The sequence below is a fragment of the Apaloderma vittatum genome, unplaced genomic scaffold (assembly GCF_000703405.1).
Source record: "Apaloderma vittatum isolate BGI_N311 unplaced genomic scaffold, ASM70340v1 scaffold15561, whole genome shotgun sequence".
NCBI lineage: Eukaryota > Metazoa > Chordata > Aves > Trogoniformes > Trogonidae > Apaloderma > Apaloderma vittatum.
The window spans coordinates 72,059-88,723 of record NW_009699849.1 but is presented as its reverse complement, the minus strand read 5'-3'; the positions used below and the strand labels follow the sequence as shown (position 1 = coordinate 88,723).

Below are 16,665 nucleotides of genomic sequence, written 5' to 3'. Positions count from 1 at the left end.
CAACCCAGTGGTACGTCCAATTAGCTTTATCCATCTTTTAATTCCTACACCTTCTTGCTAGTATTAACATTTTAATGATAACTTTTTTTTTGTGACACAAATTTAATACCATATACTTTGAAGCTGCTCCATTTTGATTGCCCTGTTATCTTCTGAAGAACAGCAACAGAAAAGTGTGAAGTGGTCTATATTGGTAGTACCTTAAGGGACTGCACTCCATTTTCCATTTACATCTTAACTACTTTTACCCTACAGCTGTTCAACAGCTGGAAAATCAGAGATCAGATTAAACAGTCTGCCTCTACTTGCATCAATTTCTTCTCTCCCTTGAATTTGAATATGAGGCTTTCTATCTTTTTTTTCCTTTCTAAAAACAAAAGAAAACAACATATTAAATGCAGCTCTAGTCTCTCCAGTACTCCAAGATAGAGATTCCTGTGTTATTCCTTTTTCTTTCCAAATTAGTGGTCTGTATAAATAAATTACACTTACTGTTTATAATCTGGTGCATTGCTACTGTGTAGTAATTACTATAACCGAGTTTTAGTCAGGTGCTTTCAGGAGTCAAGAAGGATTATACCTTGCATATGCAAAATTGCCCACATAGTTTTTACCATATTCCTGACCTCCTTTTTGGCACGTGAGACTGGTTGCAAGTGAAGACAGGACCCTTACTGGGCTAAGTCAGGACTCTGAGACAGTACCTAAAATATTAGCTGGGCTACTAGGCAACTAGCTGAAGTATCCTACTCCCATGATTGTTAGATGGAGGACAGAAAGAAACTGCTTCCCAGAACAGATTGGCAGAAACGCCGTTTGTTACATCTGTTGCTTTTTCTTTGGCCAGAAAATTGTCCATTATCTGATTCTGCTGAAATTTCTCTGTAATTCTTTTTACAGTTCTCCCTGTTTATGTCAGTTCTAATTTCATGGAAATACAATTACGTATCAAATAAAGCTACACTAAATATACTAAGTAAGTAGATCCACAAGCAGTAGAACTAATGAAGCCTTATTTCTTATAAGTTTATATTTCAAGTCTCTCAAATTTTTCCTTCTCTCATTTTCCCTTCCTGTATCTCCTGTCAGCAGGACTTAGCAGGCACAGCTGGAGCTGAACTTGGCAAGAATAGTAAGATACAAAGAATAACAAGAAGGGCTCCTACTGGTACGTAAACCAGAAAAGGAAGGTCAAAGAATGCGCACCCCTCCCTGATGGGCAAGAATGGCAAGCTGGTAACAAGTCCTGTCTGACCAACCTGGTGGCCTTCTCCAATGGAGTGAGTAAATCAGTGGACAAGGGAAGAGCAATAGATGCCATCTGTCTGGACTTCTGCAAGGCCTTTGACTCGGTAACCCACAACAACCTTCTTTCTAAATTGGAGAAATGTGGATTTGATGAGTGGCCTATTCATTGGATTAGGAATTGTTTGGATGATCACATCGAGAGTGTTGTTGTCAACAGCTTGATGTCCAGATGGAAATGGGTGACAAGTGGTGTCCCTCGGGGATCTGTACAGGAACCAGTGCTATTTAATATCTTTATCCATGACAAAGAAAGTGGGATCAAGTGCATCCTCAGTAAGTTTGCAGATGATGCCAAGCTGAGTGGTGTGGTTGACATGCCAGAGGGATGAGATGGAACCTGGAAAAGCTGAGGAAGTGGGCTCATGGGAACCTCATGAGATTCAACAAGGTCAAGTGCAAGGTCCTGCACCAGGGTCAGGGCAATCCTTGTTACCCATACAGGCTGGGGGGATGACGTGCCAGAGAGCAGCCCTGAAGAGAAGGACTTGGGGGTACTCATAGATGAAAAGCTGGACGTGACCCAGCAATGTGTGCTTGCAGCCCAGAAAGCTGATCACATCCTGATCTGCATCAAGAGAAGCGTGGCCAGCAGACAGAAAGAAGTGATTCTTCCCTGTCTACACCACCTGGAGTACTGTGTTCAGCTCTGGAGCCCTCAGCACAAGAAAGTAATGAACCTATTGGAGTGAGTCCAGAGGAGGGCCACCAAAATGATCAGAAGACTGGAACACCTCTCCTATGAAGAAAGGTTGAAAGTCAGCCTGGAGAAAAAAAGGGTCTGAGGAGTCCTTATTGCAGCCTTTCAATACTTAAAGGGGACCCATAAGAAAGATGGAGACAAACTTTGAAGCAGAGCCTGCTGTGATAGGACAAGGAGTAATAATTTTAAATTAAAGAGTTTTAAACTAAAAGAGGGTAGATTTAGCCTAGATATAAGGAAAAAAAAATTACAATAAGGGTGGTAAAAAACGAACAGGTGGCCCTGTAGAAGTAGGTGGTAGAAGCACCATCCCTGGAAACGTGCAAGGTCAGGTTGGATGGGGCTCTGAGTCACCTAATCTAGTTAAAGACATCCTTGATCACTGCATGGGTTTGGACTAGGTGACCTTTAAAGGTCTCTTTCAACCCAAGTCAATCTATAATTCTATTATTTTTATTTTTTGTTTGGTTTACCCTCTTTAATTACTTGGCATTGCTTATAATTGCAATAGCATATGTAATATCAAAAGAAGATAGGCTTTGCTTTGCTAAACTTTTTAAACATACAAAAACAATCTAATAACTCAATGGAGGGTACATGATAGACAGAAAATAGGATTGGAAAAGGAAATGAACATGAAGTAGGTGAATGTCATACAAAATTTATTGTACCTCATGCTTGTGAGAATGTTTTCTGGTTTTGCAATAGATGATGCGTTATTTTATTTTACTTTAACTCAAAGATGTCAAATAGAAACTTCAAAAAGAACCAGAAAAAAGCATAATAACAACCTTCTTTTCTGCTCTCTTTCCTCTAGACTAGGCATTTGGATTTTGTTTTGTGAGATTGCAAGCATTTTAAAGGCAAACTCTGTTCTTTGTGATGGACAAAGTACTTCTGAAAATCCTCCACCTTCAAATTCCCTTTAAAAACTTAATGAAAAAAAACATTTCTGACATTTGTTTTTCTAAGACTTTTTTTTATCTTGTATCATAACAGAAACTTTAGAATATAGATAGCTTTTCTTCCCAAAGTTTTGTGCTCAGCACACTTTCAGAACATTGAATAATAATAATAGAAAAAATGACGTGACACTAGCAAGTATTTGTAAGAAATAAACAAAATTCCTCCTCTTTTTAATTCCAAAGCAAAACCTAACATGCTTTGCTTTGGCATATGGAAAGTATGTACACTTTACCAGTCTCCCATTGCAAAACCTAAAATTAATGCATATGTTAGCATGACTGAAATGAGAACACAGACAAATACACATAAAGTATGTCATCCAACTTGACCCTCAAACTAGATTTCTTATTCTAGCAATAACTCTTGAAAAAAGTTATTTTTTTTTATTACAGGCTTGAGGCAAATTCAACTGAGATTATGTTTCTCAGGGGAAAAGAAGCATTTTCTGAAGCAAACGTACAACTTATCTGAGTACGCTATAAAATGTGCAGATATTTGTCCTCTGAGTCATATTAGTACAGTCCACAGAATTCCACAGTTCCTTCTCTACTGCATGAAACACCTGAATACATCACAGTAATACTGGCTTTGTGATCCACTTAAGCTTTCTATTATCAGATTTTAGCTGCTCTTAAATTTAGCTGTGATAGTCCTAACTTGTATTAGAAAATTTCAAGCGTTCTTTACTAATGCTGATTAACATAAAGTGACAGGTCCTTATGGCTCCAGACTTTGATTTCAAGTTTCATCTTTTTGACCTTTAGGAGTCCCTGTGGTCCAATTCTCCTATATCATAATGAGCTATGGTTTTCTATATTCAGTGTAAATGCTTTCAGTCCCAAGTCTCTGGCCATTTATTTTCATGTATTTACTGCACTTCAGCAAGAGATGCATCTTTAAAATACATCATGATTTTTTCCTCTCTTTGGAGTATTTATACGCATCAAAAGATTGATATTATTATCATTATTATTTTATAAGATGCTAGGTTTGCAATAATTGAAGGGAACTCTCTATGGAGTCCTGATAAAAAATAATCAAGTGCCTTGGTTGATTTCTGCTGTAAGACAGATAAAGCCAGGGAACCAACTGACAAGAAATATGCAAAGAGTAAAATGCAGGCAGTAGCCGCCTGCTGTGATATTACAGACTAAGAGCAATATAACCAAACTAAAAGGAAGGGGAAATTCTCAGCAAAAATTATGTAGTAAAAATCATTAGGTGAACACAGAAAATGAATATGGTAAAAGCTGCAAAATGAGAACAGTTAAATAGATTAAGATTGCCTACACTGAGTCTCACAACCTCGTTGCAGATTGGAAAACAATAGAGGTACGTTCTCTGATGACGTAAAATCTGGTCCCAGCTGACACTGCTGGGTAACAAGCTGTAAGATTTCCTTTCTTAAACCTTTTAAAAACAGTTTTTGTTGGTCTTCTCCCCTGACTCCCCACTGAAAAATGGTTCTAAAAACAAAGAATCAGCATAGTTGAAAGGGACTCCAAAATAACATTTAGTCCATCCTATACCTCTGATGTGATAAAAATTTAATTTCAAAATGAAATTAAGCCTATCATAGTCATTATCTTTATAAATAATATGTTCTCCAGTCTTATATCTACACTTTTTTCTTTCCCACTTTTTACACAAACAAGTCTTGACTTTCCAGACCACAGACTGAACGACACAGCTGCAAGAGGCCTGTGGCAACTCATGCTGTTCAAACACTGTGAAAGTTTCCCAGAGTTCATCCTCACTGCAGGTAAATAAGAAACCTGGAGAGCCTCTGTTTAGATTATAGCTATCACTTAATGGTTGAAAGAGAGAACTGAGCATTTTAAGTCCCTGAGCTCAGCTACGCCTTTTATTCACTTGATGAAAGTCTGGCTCATAATGTTTTTAATGCAGACCAGGAGATAGGTTAGATTATTACGACTTTCACTGCAACTTTTCCAGTAAGTATGTTTTACCACCCATGTTTAGTATCACTACAAACAGTAAAGATGAGAAATCAGTAATAATAAGGCATAATAATATCTCCTTTATTCACTATGGTAAAAATCCAGAATTCTAATTGTTTTGAAGGATACACACCTACAACAATAGAACAAAAAATATGGTTGAAGCAGAAGAATCTCTGATGAATAAATGAATTTTGATATTTCTGCTCCTCATTCATGAGGATTTATTATTATAAATATTTCATCCCTCCAACAATTGCAAGAAGGCATAAAAATATTTCAAATTGCTCTTTCCTACATTAATGAAACAAACCCTTCAAAAAATAAAGTACTTTCTTCTCCAGGTACACTTATTGACAGTGTCCTACTATGGCTGCAAAATTTTTGACTCAGGACAGAGTAATTTCCAGGTTCAAATTCACTGGAACTTAAACAGAACACAGACTTTATACCCGACTCCTTTGTCTTTCAAAACCAGTACGGTTTAGAGAGGATTTCTACCTTAGAGTTGATTTCTATTGGTGCCCAAGTATTAGCAACACAACTATGTACTCCAGGGGAAGGTCATGGAACATATAATCTCGAGGGCCATGACACACCATACAGAAGACAACCAGGGGATCAGGCCCAGTCAGCATGGGTTTATCAAAGGCAGGTTCTGCCTGATGAACCTGATCTCCTTCTGTGACAAGATGACCCTGCTATTGGATGAGGGAAAAGCTGTGGATGTTGTCTACCCAGACTTTCGAAAAGTCTTTGACACTGTTCCCCACAGAATTCTCTTGGAAAAACTGGCTGCTCATGGCTTGGATGAGCATATGATCTGCTGGATAAAGCACTGGCTGGACAGATGTGCCCAAAGAGTGGTGGTCGATGGAGTTAAAGCCAGCTGGTGGCTGGTCACAAGTGGCGTTCCTCAGGGCTCAGTGTTGGGACCATTTCTGTTTAACATCTTTACTGATGATCTTGAAAAGGCTATAGAGTGCATCACCAGTAAGTTCGCAGATGACACCAAGTTAGGTGGGAGTGTTGATCTGCATGAGGGTAGATACACTTTACAGAGAGACTTGGACAGATGGTCAGTGTTAACGGTATGAGCTTCAACAAGGTCAAGTGCCAGGTCCTGCACTTGGGCCACAACAAGCCCATGCAACGCTACAGGCTTGGGGAAGTGTGGCTGGAAAGCTGTCAGGCAGAGAGGGACCTGGGGATTCTAATTGACAAGTGACTGAATATGAGCCAGCAGTGTGCCCAGGTGGCCAAGAAGGCCACCTGGCTTGTTTTAGAAGGCATCCTGGCTTGTATTAGAAATAGTGTAACCAGCAGGAGTAGAGACATGATTGTCCTCCTGTACTCAGCACTGGTGAGGCCACACCTTGAGTATTGTGTCCAGTTTCGGGCATCTCAATACAAGAGAGATACTAAAGTGCTGGAGAAAGTGCAGAGGAGGGCAACAAAGCTGGTGAATGGTCTGGAGAATAGTTCTTATGAAGAACGATTGAAGGAGTTGAGGCTGTTTAGTTTGAAGAAGAGGAGACTAAGAGGAGACCTCATCACTCTCTACAGTTACCTGAAAGGACGTTGTAGAGAGGTGGATGCTGGTCTCTTCTCACAGGTAATTAGCAATAGAACAAGAGGGAATGGCTTCAAACTGCACCAAGGTAAGTTTAGACTGGATATTACGGAAAAATTTTTCACAGAAAAAGTAGTCAGGCATTGGAACAGTCTGCTCAGGGAGGTGGTTTATTCACCATCCCTGGAGGTGTTTAAAGGTCATTTAGATGTGGTGTTGGGTGATATGGTTTAGGGGTGAGCTTTGTACAGTAGGGTTAGTGGTTGCACTTGATGATCCCAAGGGTCTTTTTCAACCTGAATGATTCTATGATTCCAAAGCTAAGCATTTTTTTAAAACCATCAATGCAACAATCTTCTAATTAATAAAAATTTCTATGTTTAAAAAAAAAACACAGCTGAAACCAAATTTCCATAGGTGAACTGGTAACTGTTTTGTGACACAGCAGAGATAACGTGCTATGACTCTTAATAAATTACAAAAGCCAGCAGTATTAATCTCAAATAAGTTATACTGAAGAAATTTTTACACTGAAGGTTTTCCTACTTTCCTCATGGAGCTTCCCAACAAAATTAGAGCTCTGTGTTTTTCATTTCAGACCATGGGAAGATTCTGTGCAAAGTAAAATACTGCTTTCTTTCATAAACATTAGTAAGGGATTAACAGGAATGACTGAGACAGAAAACCTTCAGACTCTCTCTTTTCTGAGCTAGTCAGGAAGATTTAACAATAGATTTAGACCATATGACTGCTTTTTTGCGTACCATCAGGGGGAGACAAATATTTTGGAAAATCGCATAATTCTAAGTTATTAGATTAATTTTTGAAGTTCAATGAAAGAAAAAGACCAAACCTGTTGGGTGTTTTCAATCTACTGAAAACGTAATTCTACCACCAGGATAAATGTTAAAAAGAGACTAAATCCTGGGAAAAAAATGCACAAAACATTAACATTAGAAAAAGGTAATCAATGACCCTTTCTTTAGTATTGAATTACTGCCAGTCTAACAAATAGACCACAGACCTCAGAATTAAGCTTACTCTATGAAATCAAGGAATGTAAAAATTGGTTTAATATGTGAAAAAAAAAATATATATTTCTTCTACCTCTTTAATATTCTGGAATAAAATTGAGTACATGTTTCTCAGTGTGCAACATTAGGCCTGGCCAATAAGCACAACATGGCTAAAACCAAACTCTCATTCTTCCTTTGAGCTGCGCTCATTCTTGGTGACTGGGGAGATTAATGCCACCATCTGTTATTCACCAGCAGAATCTGTCTTCTGCACTTTCAGCCACTTCAAATTTTCACCGAGGTTATGCCTTCTACATAACACTCCATTCAGTGACAATCCACTAGTAAAATTCAAACTATCATGAAACAGCACCCCAAGGTTCATCTTCTGATACTCGTTAAGACTTTGCTTCAGCTTCTCATTGTCCTGCAATAACATGCTTTCCTCTGACTTTGAGAGTGTTATTCATTCAGGAATACTCACACTGAGGTTACCTTCCCAGTGTACTGCAGGGAAGGTGTCACTCTGCCCTCTACATCTCTCCTACATTTCCCTCCTTCATCCATGTACTACCACGCATCATCTCATTCGCCTTGAAGAAAGCAACGTTCCATTTTAATGTCCCCATCACCCGAAACCTACTGTCTGTGTTTGATAAGATAGAAGAAAAAGCCTCTATATGCTTTTCCATATATTCCTCTTCATAAATTTGGTATCCCTAAAGCACTTATATTCATTCAAAATTGTCCCACTGTAGCTTCAAAGCCTGACGCTGCTGCCGTTATAAGATCCCTATCACTATTCAAGCTTACTTCAGCACTTCCTGATGGTTCCATGTATTCACTTATTGGTTCCTTATGTATTTAGATATTTAACTTCTTCTGTGTGTACAAGACATGATACACTGGAGTCCTGGGTAAATAGCTGGAGTTCCTATGTACTCTGCTGATAAAATTAAAAAACACCATAAACCTGCCAAGGACACATACGCATCTGTACCAATGTTGCCTAAGGAAGCTCATATTCTAGATGACATTGAGACAAAGCTAAATGACACATATTTCTGACTGATAAACTGTGAACTTCAGCACACAGGTGCAACAGAGACAAATACACTCCGATGACTCATGGTAGAGCATACAGACAAACATACATGTCCTATGGACACAGACACATCCATGGCACACGCCCATAGATATTTCTGAAAGGAAAGCTGAGCATTACTTACCACACTGCAGCCAGGACAGTCAGGACCATTTTCACATGTCCTACGCCGCGCCTGGATCCCTCCTCCACACTGAGCAGTGCAGCGCTCCCATGGACCCCAGCCTGTCCAAAACACATGAGGGGGGCACAACAAATGCTCATTGCAGTACCTGTGAGAAGAGGCAAACAAGGAGGCAAAGAATCTCTTTAGTACCAAGACAAGACCTCCCCCAAAAGTCCCTCATTTACATTATTCAGACAGAAGTTTGTACTGGGAAATATTTCATACAAAGGGCCTCTCTCTATTCATAAAGCACTGAGCTAACAGTTGTCACACTGCACAGGGTGTTTAAACATTTGAGTGGATTTTTTAGGCCATAATTACATGGGCAAAGCATTTGTTTGCTTTATTCAGTGCCTTTATACAATCCATGTGATACAACCATAGTATTGTACTGCAAGCACATAAGCAAGGTTGACAACTACTTTATTAAAACCAGTTGTGGCTATCATCTGGGGCAGAAGTGAGTCAACCAAGTAGAAGGCAACCATTTATGCTGGCAGTCTTTTATCAGTCTCTAGCTAACCATTGATTTTTGCTTTTCACAGCATCTCTACTTTTATAGGTAAAATAAAAGTTAAAACATTGATTACAGGCATAAAGAATTGTACCATTTTCATAATGTTATTACTTTATCTTTTAAAAGGTGTTTTTAGCTATTACTGTCTTCGAAGGATTTCCCAGAGGGCTCCAAATGGATGCAGTTCTTGAGGTAAGAGGGAATATTTTTCTACTGAGCTGTTATTATTATAACAAGACATTCATATCTGTGGGAGGACCCCAACTTTTAGTGAATTTTTTTCATGTTTTTTGTAAAACCCTAAGATTCTTGATTTTTTGAGCATGCCACCCAATAAGTCTAGCCATAGCATATGCTGCTTAGTAAGGACTCTCTGCACAGGTCCATTTGGGCCACCAGCAAGTGTGACTGGGGCTCTTAAAGAGACTAAGATGTTATTTCAGATAAAGCAAACCATGACAGATATTCAGAAAACAGACGACCCTGAAGGAGTGCTTTACTGATTTATGGATGCAACTGGATGGCTCTTGTTACAGCTACTTGCTGTCCTGAACAAATAAACCAATCTGTCACGATATTTCCTCCTTGTTTTCTACATCAGCCATCCAAAACCCACTGTCTTATTGCCCTTCTAACAAGTTTCCATCACTTTGCACTCTCCTGAATTGAAAACTGACTCTAATTCTACAGTAATTAATTTTCTACAAAAAGAGAAATGACAGTATAGACTGTTGCAATTTTCAGTAAGAATAACCATAATCACTTTGGGTTTTTTTGTTTTTTTTGTTTTTTTTCAGAAAGCCCCAAGATCCTCAAGCTTCACTTCGTCATTACAAAGGAATCTGCACATTCAGAATTCTGTGGGGAAAAGAATTTGTTTGTGTACGTTATATACAGCAGTAGGTTTATCACATATGTTGGAACCTATTTTTCAGAATTTGTCCCTTGGTCTGATAAATTCACCAAAATTGAAAGCTTGGGAGTGGAGTAAATAGGTGAGTGACATTTAAGTTTGTGTTTCAGTATAGTTAAAGAAACTACTAATGGCTTGTATTGACCTTATGTGCTTTTGTAAGTAAACTGAGAAAAAAACCAAAACACAAACCTCTCAACATTTATCAATCTGCTATCTCAGAACCCTTCAGTGGTGATTTAGGTAGATGTTTTAACAGTAGCTTATACATAAACCACCTTTTTTTACCTCCTGCATGTCCAATATTTGCAATTCACAGTTCATGTTATGCCATCACTAAAGATGCATAGGAACGTTCTGCACTTGGATACTCTTCCCCAAAACCCTAAAAGCTGCAGACATTGTTTGTCACATGCAGTCATTTATGTGAGTGCTTGTGACAGTTTGTAATTATTTGTTGAAGCCATGTACCCAATGAAACATAGGTATAACGTCACCATTTATTTAGTCAAATGAGTATGTATTTTGCAGAATTTCATCAGCCCTTAATGAAGATGTGCTAAGTTAATTTGGGACACACATACACATAAAGCAAGCCTGCCATGAAGCTGAGAATTACCAATATTCAGCCATGCAAAACATAAAACTAACAATGGGACTCATCTCACCTTAAAATATAGCAGATACTGTGTAACTGTCTATAGAAGAAGTAGTTATCTAAACTTGAGCAACAGTTCATGGAAAAAATCAGTCCTTTTAAAACATGGCTTATGTCATCCTAAAGCAAATGTGTAATGTAGATCACACAAATACTCAATATACTGGTATGTCTCCATTGACTATAAAGGCTGCATGGGAGACACACATCTAAGTTCCCATTACAGCCAATGAAAATTTTGTCAGTGCAAATATCAGAGACTAGAATGTTTAATTTGATCAAAACATAGAAATATACAGTAGAAAGAGACAAATCATTCTGTTCTTCACAGCCCGTATTAACCAGATTTCTACAGACCATAGTAGAAATTCAGATACCCGACTCCCACTTAAGCACTCACACTCGCAGACACCTGAAGTTAGGTGTGACAAATCTCACTTAGACGAGATTCATGACACTATACCTCTAAACCAATATACCTCTTTTCATGTCAATGTGCCCTGTCACCTGCTCTCTCATTTAAGTAGAAGACAGAAAAGAAACCTCACAACTGACACAGTAAACACTTCAAAGGTTGACAATTCTGTTAACCAACACTATTTAAAGATGCAGTTGTAATTACGAGACAAAACTGAAAAAAGCCCTAAAATATCCAGACTTAACTTCAATTTGGGAAAAAAAGTATTTTTTAAAAAAAGTCAACAACAGAAGTGAGTGTCAATTTTTCCTCTTTCTCAGGAAAAGAAAAAAAGAAAACAACAACAAACAACACCACAGCATACAAGCAGAATCTTATTTTCATTTCAGCCACCCAGCCAGCCTCTGAACCATCAGGTATGTTTTCACAGCTACAGACATCCTCGCAACTGATCTTTGAGAGTTGTGCTACAGCACGGGGCTTTGAGCCAAGTTTCATTATATCTCTTCCTGGCTGCATTTCAAGTCACTTGGTAACCTTTTTTTTTCCTTTTGCTCTTTCTTCCCCTCTTAATTTTGTTCTCAGGACCCACAAGGCTAACATTTTACAGTAATCCAACATAACATGCAATGCAAGAAACTTGAATCTGTGAAACCACTGCCCTCTGCCCCAATCTAACTGCAGTGAGGTCAGAGGAGAGAACAGTCCAGAGAAATGTGGGTTTTGTAAAGTGACCCTTCCACTTTCCCCTTGCAGTGAATCCAAGTTCAAATGTCCTAATAAAGGAATTGTCATAGTGGGGGAAGGGAGAACATCCTCTGTCAAGTTGTGTCCACAACCACTAGTTCCTATAGTAATTTTTTAATTTTTACTTCAGGCAATTCCAGAACAATGAGAATTACTATTCTTGTTCCTATGAAGATCTTAACCTTTGGTAAAACATCAATTTATTTCAGAGTTGCCGTGCAACACTAAGTATCACAGGAAGGAGGATGGGAGCACACACTTTCGAGCAAAGACTGCCATGGGAGGACAAGCAAGCCCAAAGCCTCGTGGTGTTTGATCTGCTCTGATGAAGGGGACTGGGCTTGCTCATGCTCCTCAGAAATCAGGAGTGCTACACAGAGGAATCACAGAATCACAGAATGTTTGGGGTTGGAAGGGACCTCAAAAGATCATCTAGTCCAGCCCCTCTGCCAGAGCAGGATCACCTACAGTAGGTCACACAGGAATATGTCCAGGTGGGTTTTGAATGTCTCCAGAGAAGGAGACTCCACAACCTCCCTGGGCAGCCTGTGCCAGGGCTCCGTCACCCTCACAGGTAAAAAGGTTTTCCTAATGGTTTTGTGGAACCTCCTATGTTCCAGCTTGAACCCATTGCCCCTTGTCCTGTCATTGGACATCGCTGAGAAGAGCCTGGCTCCGTCATCCTGACACTCCCCCTTGATGTATTTATAAACATTTATGAGGTCACCCCTCAGCCTCCTCTTCTCCAAGCTAAAGAGACCCAACTCCTTCAGCCTTTCCTCATAAGGGAGATGTTCCACTCTCTTCATCATCTCTGTGGCTCTGCGCTGGACTCTCTCAAGCAGTTCCCTGTCCTTCTTGAGCTGAGGGGCCCAGAACTGGACACAATATTCCAGATGTGGCCTCATCAGGGCAGAGTAGAGGGGGAGGAGGACCTCTCTCGACCTACTAGTTCTAATACACATCTTCTGATACACCCCAGGAGGGACTTGGCTCTCAGCAGTTCCTCTTTCTCATGGAAATGAGCCCAAAAGCTCTGAATATCTGCTGAGATTGTGTACAAATAAATCAGGTGACAATATGTACTGCTTCTAATGTTCTTATACATCCCAAAATTTCCATTTACCCCTCACCTGCAGTCAACTGAGTTGCCTTTCTTCTTTCTTTTTCTCCTATGTAATAAAAGATTACAACACTCACTAAAAGCAAAGGATTGTCATTCTACCGTCCCCCATTTCTGCACAGATAGGAAGGAGACCAGTGGGCTTAATGAGTCCATATCCACAGAATCACAGGAAGGAGATGACAAACATTTTCACTCAATGAAAAAGTCAGGAAAGGATATAGAAAAGAATCTATAAACTTAAATCTAGAGAGTTTTCCAGCAGCTTCAGTGAATATTTCTCATACAGGAAAACCAGAAATTTTGAAGCCCCTAAGGAATTCACCATGATGTCTTCCATCTGGAGTCTTAACTACAAAATTGTTTTATCCAATTAAAAAGTTTTGTTAAAATACTATTTTTACCCTCTCTCCATATTCTGTCTAAATGCACATCAGCTGCGCTTTTGACCTATTTCTACAAGACAAATTTGCTTTCTAATACGGGTTTTTGCTACTATCTCTCAGCTCTTTTCCACCCCCCCCTCCTGCTCCTCGCTTTAGCAGCAGAGCATGTAACAGCTCAACTTATCAACACTTTAAACTGGTCAATAATGCCATTGATTTCAAGGGAAGGACCAGTAAGCACAGAGCTTCCTGGTACATTAGCCATGATAGGATCATGGTTTTCATGAAGTAAAGCAAACATAACCAAGACAAACATTTAGCTCTTAAGGCATGAATAAATACTCTCAAACTGAATATGCATTCATATTTGCAGGTGAATTTACCTCAGCTATAGGCTGCCTTTTCTGTGTTTGCTTTCTACAACTATGCAATGGACTTCTGCTGAAATCACTGTTCGCTGAAAAGTTGTTCCAAATCTTGGCACAATGTTGGCTGTGGAAACTGAATCCCCGTATTTACGTCTCTGAATGTACGGAGGTCGCTTTTATAAAGACAAATGCACACAGTGTGTAAATCAACTAATTCTGATTTTTATTAACACTGCACATATATGGTGTTTTTACATATGAGCCAGGCCACTAAAGAAGTGAAATGTTAGGCTATTTAGTAGCATCAATTACTTTAAATGACAAAATCTGAGAAGCTGCTTACTGGGACTCTGAATACAAACTCCAGGTAAACATTTCTTAGGAGGTACTGCATATGGAATATTTGTGCAGCCTGCCAAAATGTCCTGGGCTCCAATTCTCAAAGGAACTCTTTCCACTTTGTGCAGTGGTACTAGAGTGAAGCAATGGATTAGAACTACTGTAAATACTAGTATTGCATTGCCCTCACAGTTCAGAACTCTCTACAAGGTGTCAGAGTCCTTAGAACACTCATAAAGCTATAACGGTCCCAGCCAGTCTCACATGGGATCCCCACCCACGGGCTCAGGAGCTCTGTTTAAGCTCTGCCTGGGACCTTCAACCCCTGCCTGAGCTGTGCTGTTGAAGAAGTGCTGGACTTTGTCCCTGGCCCACCACGGAGCCCCTTGGTCTGAACCACAACATGTGGACTGGCTTCTGGTCTTGACCGTGTTGCTACAGACCTTCCTGGTGACTACTGAACCTGATCCTAACCTTGAGCTCCAGCTTGGTGACCTCAGACCTGCCTCATCACCATGATATCACCTATGACCTAGACTCTTGGTTAGGTCTGGCCACAATCTCCAGGCTAGCCCCACACTCTTGCTGGTAGTGGGCTGGCAAGTTTCCCAAGACTCTCTGCTTTTAACAGCTCTGAAGAGATTTAACCAAGTACTTGGACTGAAACTGACAAAAATCCCGGGAAAAAACTGAAGCCTCATTCCTCTAGGTGCTTTACAAATTATGTGACAACACTTCCGAACATACCACAGCTTCTGGAAATAAATTTTAAAAGTAGTTAAAAAAACTCCAATCCTAAAACACTTTAAATGTATCAGCACACATCATGGATAACTGAAAATCAGGGTAGAGCCAGGAAGGTCAGCTGAGAGTAAGCCAGTGAGTAAGAGGAAGATGCAGGACTGGTGAGAGTGAAGGGTGTTTCAAGGAAACAGGGACAGGGAAGTTACAATGGAAAAAGGCATCCTGCAGTAAACTCATAGCAACATACAACCTAGAGTGCTGTTGAACTGGATGAAGAAGGAAAGGCTGCAAAAGCAAAGCACTGCAAACTTGCTGTTCCTTCAGAGCTGTTACAGACCAAAATTCAATCCTTATAGACTGCTAATATTTCAACTCATTGTAAGTATTGCTTTCCAGTTTGTAACTTTTTTAGTTCATCCCATTAATATAGGACATTTTCTCTTAAAATTATGGAAGTATTTTTCACAGTTTTCAGTATTTCTCTGAAACTTCTTATTGGACTTTTATCCCACGTAAAACTTAAGATGAATAATGACTACTAACATTCATAGTCAAAAAGTCTATCCAAACTAAAGTCTTTTCTTCTATATTCAGTCTTATTGTGTCCTACTCCAGACTGACCACTCAGTTCAAGAAAATCAATATAACTGCTATTCATGCTGGGACAGCAGATATAATCTACATTTGGTGGTGATGGCTTTTTGGTTGGGCAACCTATTTTCAGAAAGCAATTTACAAAGTAACAAAATGCTCTCCTCTGTAATGAAATGGTAAATATTCATGGCTCTGAAACAGTAAAAAGCGTTCACACGTTCTATGATACCGATCCTTTACATTCTGAGTTGGAAAGATCAGGTTCCTGATGATCTGTTAATACATAAATGTGTGATGAAACTTCTCCTGAATGGAATCTCTTCATCTGAACAAATTCCAGAGTTGGTGTCTAATTAAATCCTTCAGTGAAACTCATCATAAAAGTTACTGAATCTTGTTTTCATTCAACAGCAATATAGGATACTAAATCATCCATACAGAAACTCTGAAGTAAGCTGCAAGCATATATTGAGAGGAAACGTATCCGCACATATCTCTTGGACTGGATGACCACAGTACTCCAAATTCTCACACCAACACCAGTCTTCCGGTATCTACCTTTTTAGTATGTCTTGGGTATCAACCTACTGCATCTAAGAGTTGCAGTTTATCTGAAGATATTTGAGTTTGGTTCAGAGAAATATTTAATTCCTGTTAAAATTCCTATCACACCAATTAAAATTAGAGTCACTAGGGTGTATGTAAAATGAAATCAGAGGCCTGAACTTTACATTCTGAGCTAGTGACAAAATACCCAGCCCAGTGCCAAAGCAACAGAATCACAGAATGTTTGAGGTTGGAAGGGACCTCGGAAGATCATCTAGTCCAACTCCCTTTCCAGAGCAGGATCACCTAGGGCAAACCACAAAGGAACACGTCCAATAGATGGTGAAATCACAATATGAGCTGACTTGATCTGCTCAGTGGTTAATACATATATACAAACAATTTAAAACAAATGTGAGACCTTACTAAAAGATATTTGAGTTCAAGGTGTATTATTTTTATTTAATATAAAACAAACCCCTTGAAACTCCCTTTCATATTATATAGATGCTTGATT

General features: G+C 39.3%; 1 protein-coding gene across 1 annotated transcript in view; it reads right to left on the bottom strand.

Annotated features, from left to right (window-relative positions):
• Positions 1–16,665, bottom strand: part of SEMA5A (sema domain, seven thrombospondin repeats (type 1 and type 1-like), transmembrane domain (TM) and short cytoplasmic domain, (semaphorin) 5A) — a gene marked incomplete at both ends in the record, with an annotated part of 114,679 nt that overhangs the window by 35,394 nt on the left and 62,620 nt on the right. Inside the window, one exon of the mRNA XM_009878569.1 lies at positions 8,754–8,901. Within this exon, the coding sequence (XP_009876871.1) occupies positions 8,754–8,901 (148 nt within the window). The remainder of the gene's footprint in view (positions 1–8,753; positions 8,902–16,665) is intronic.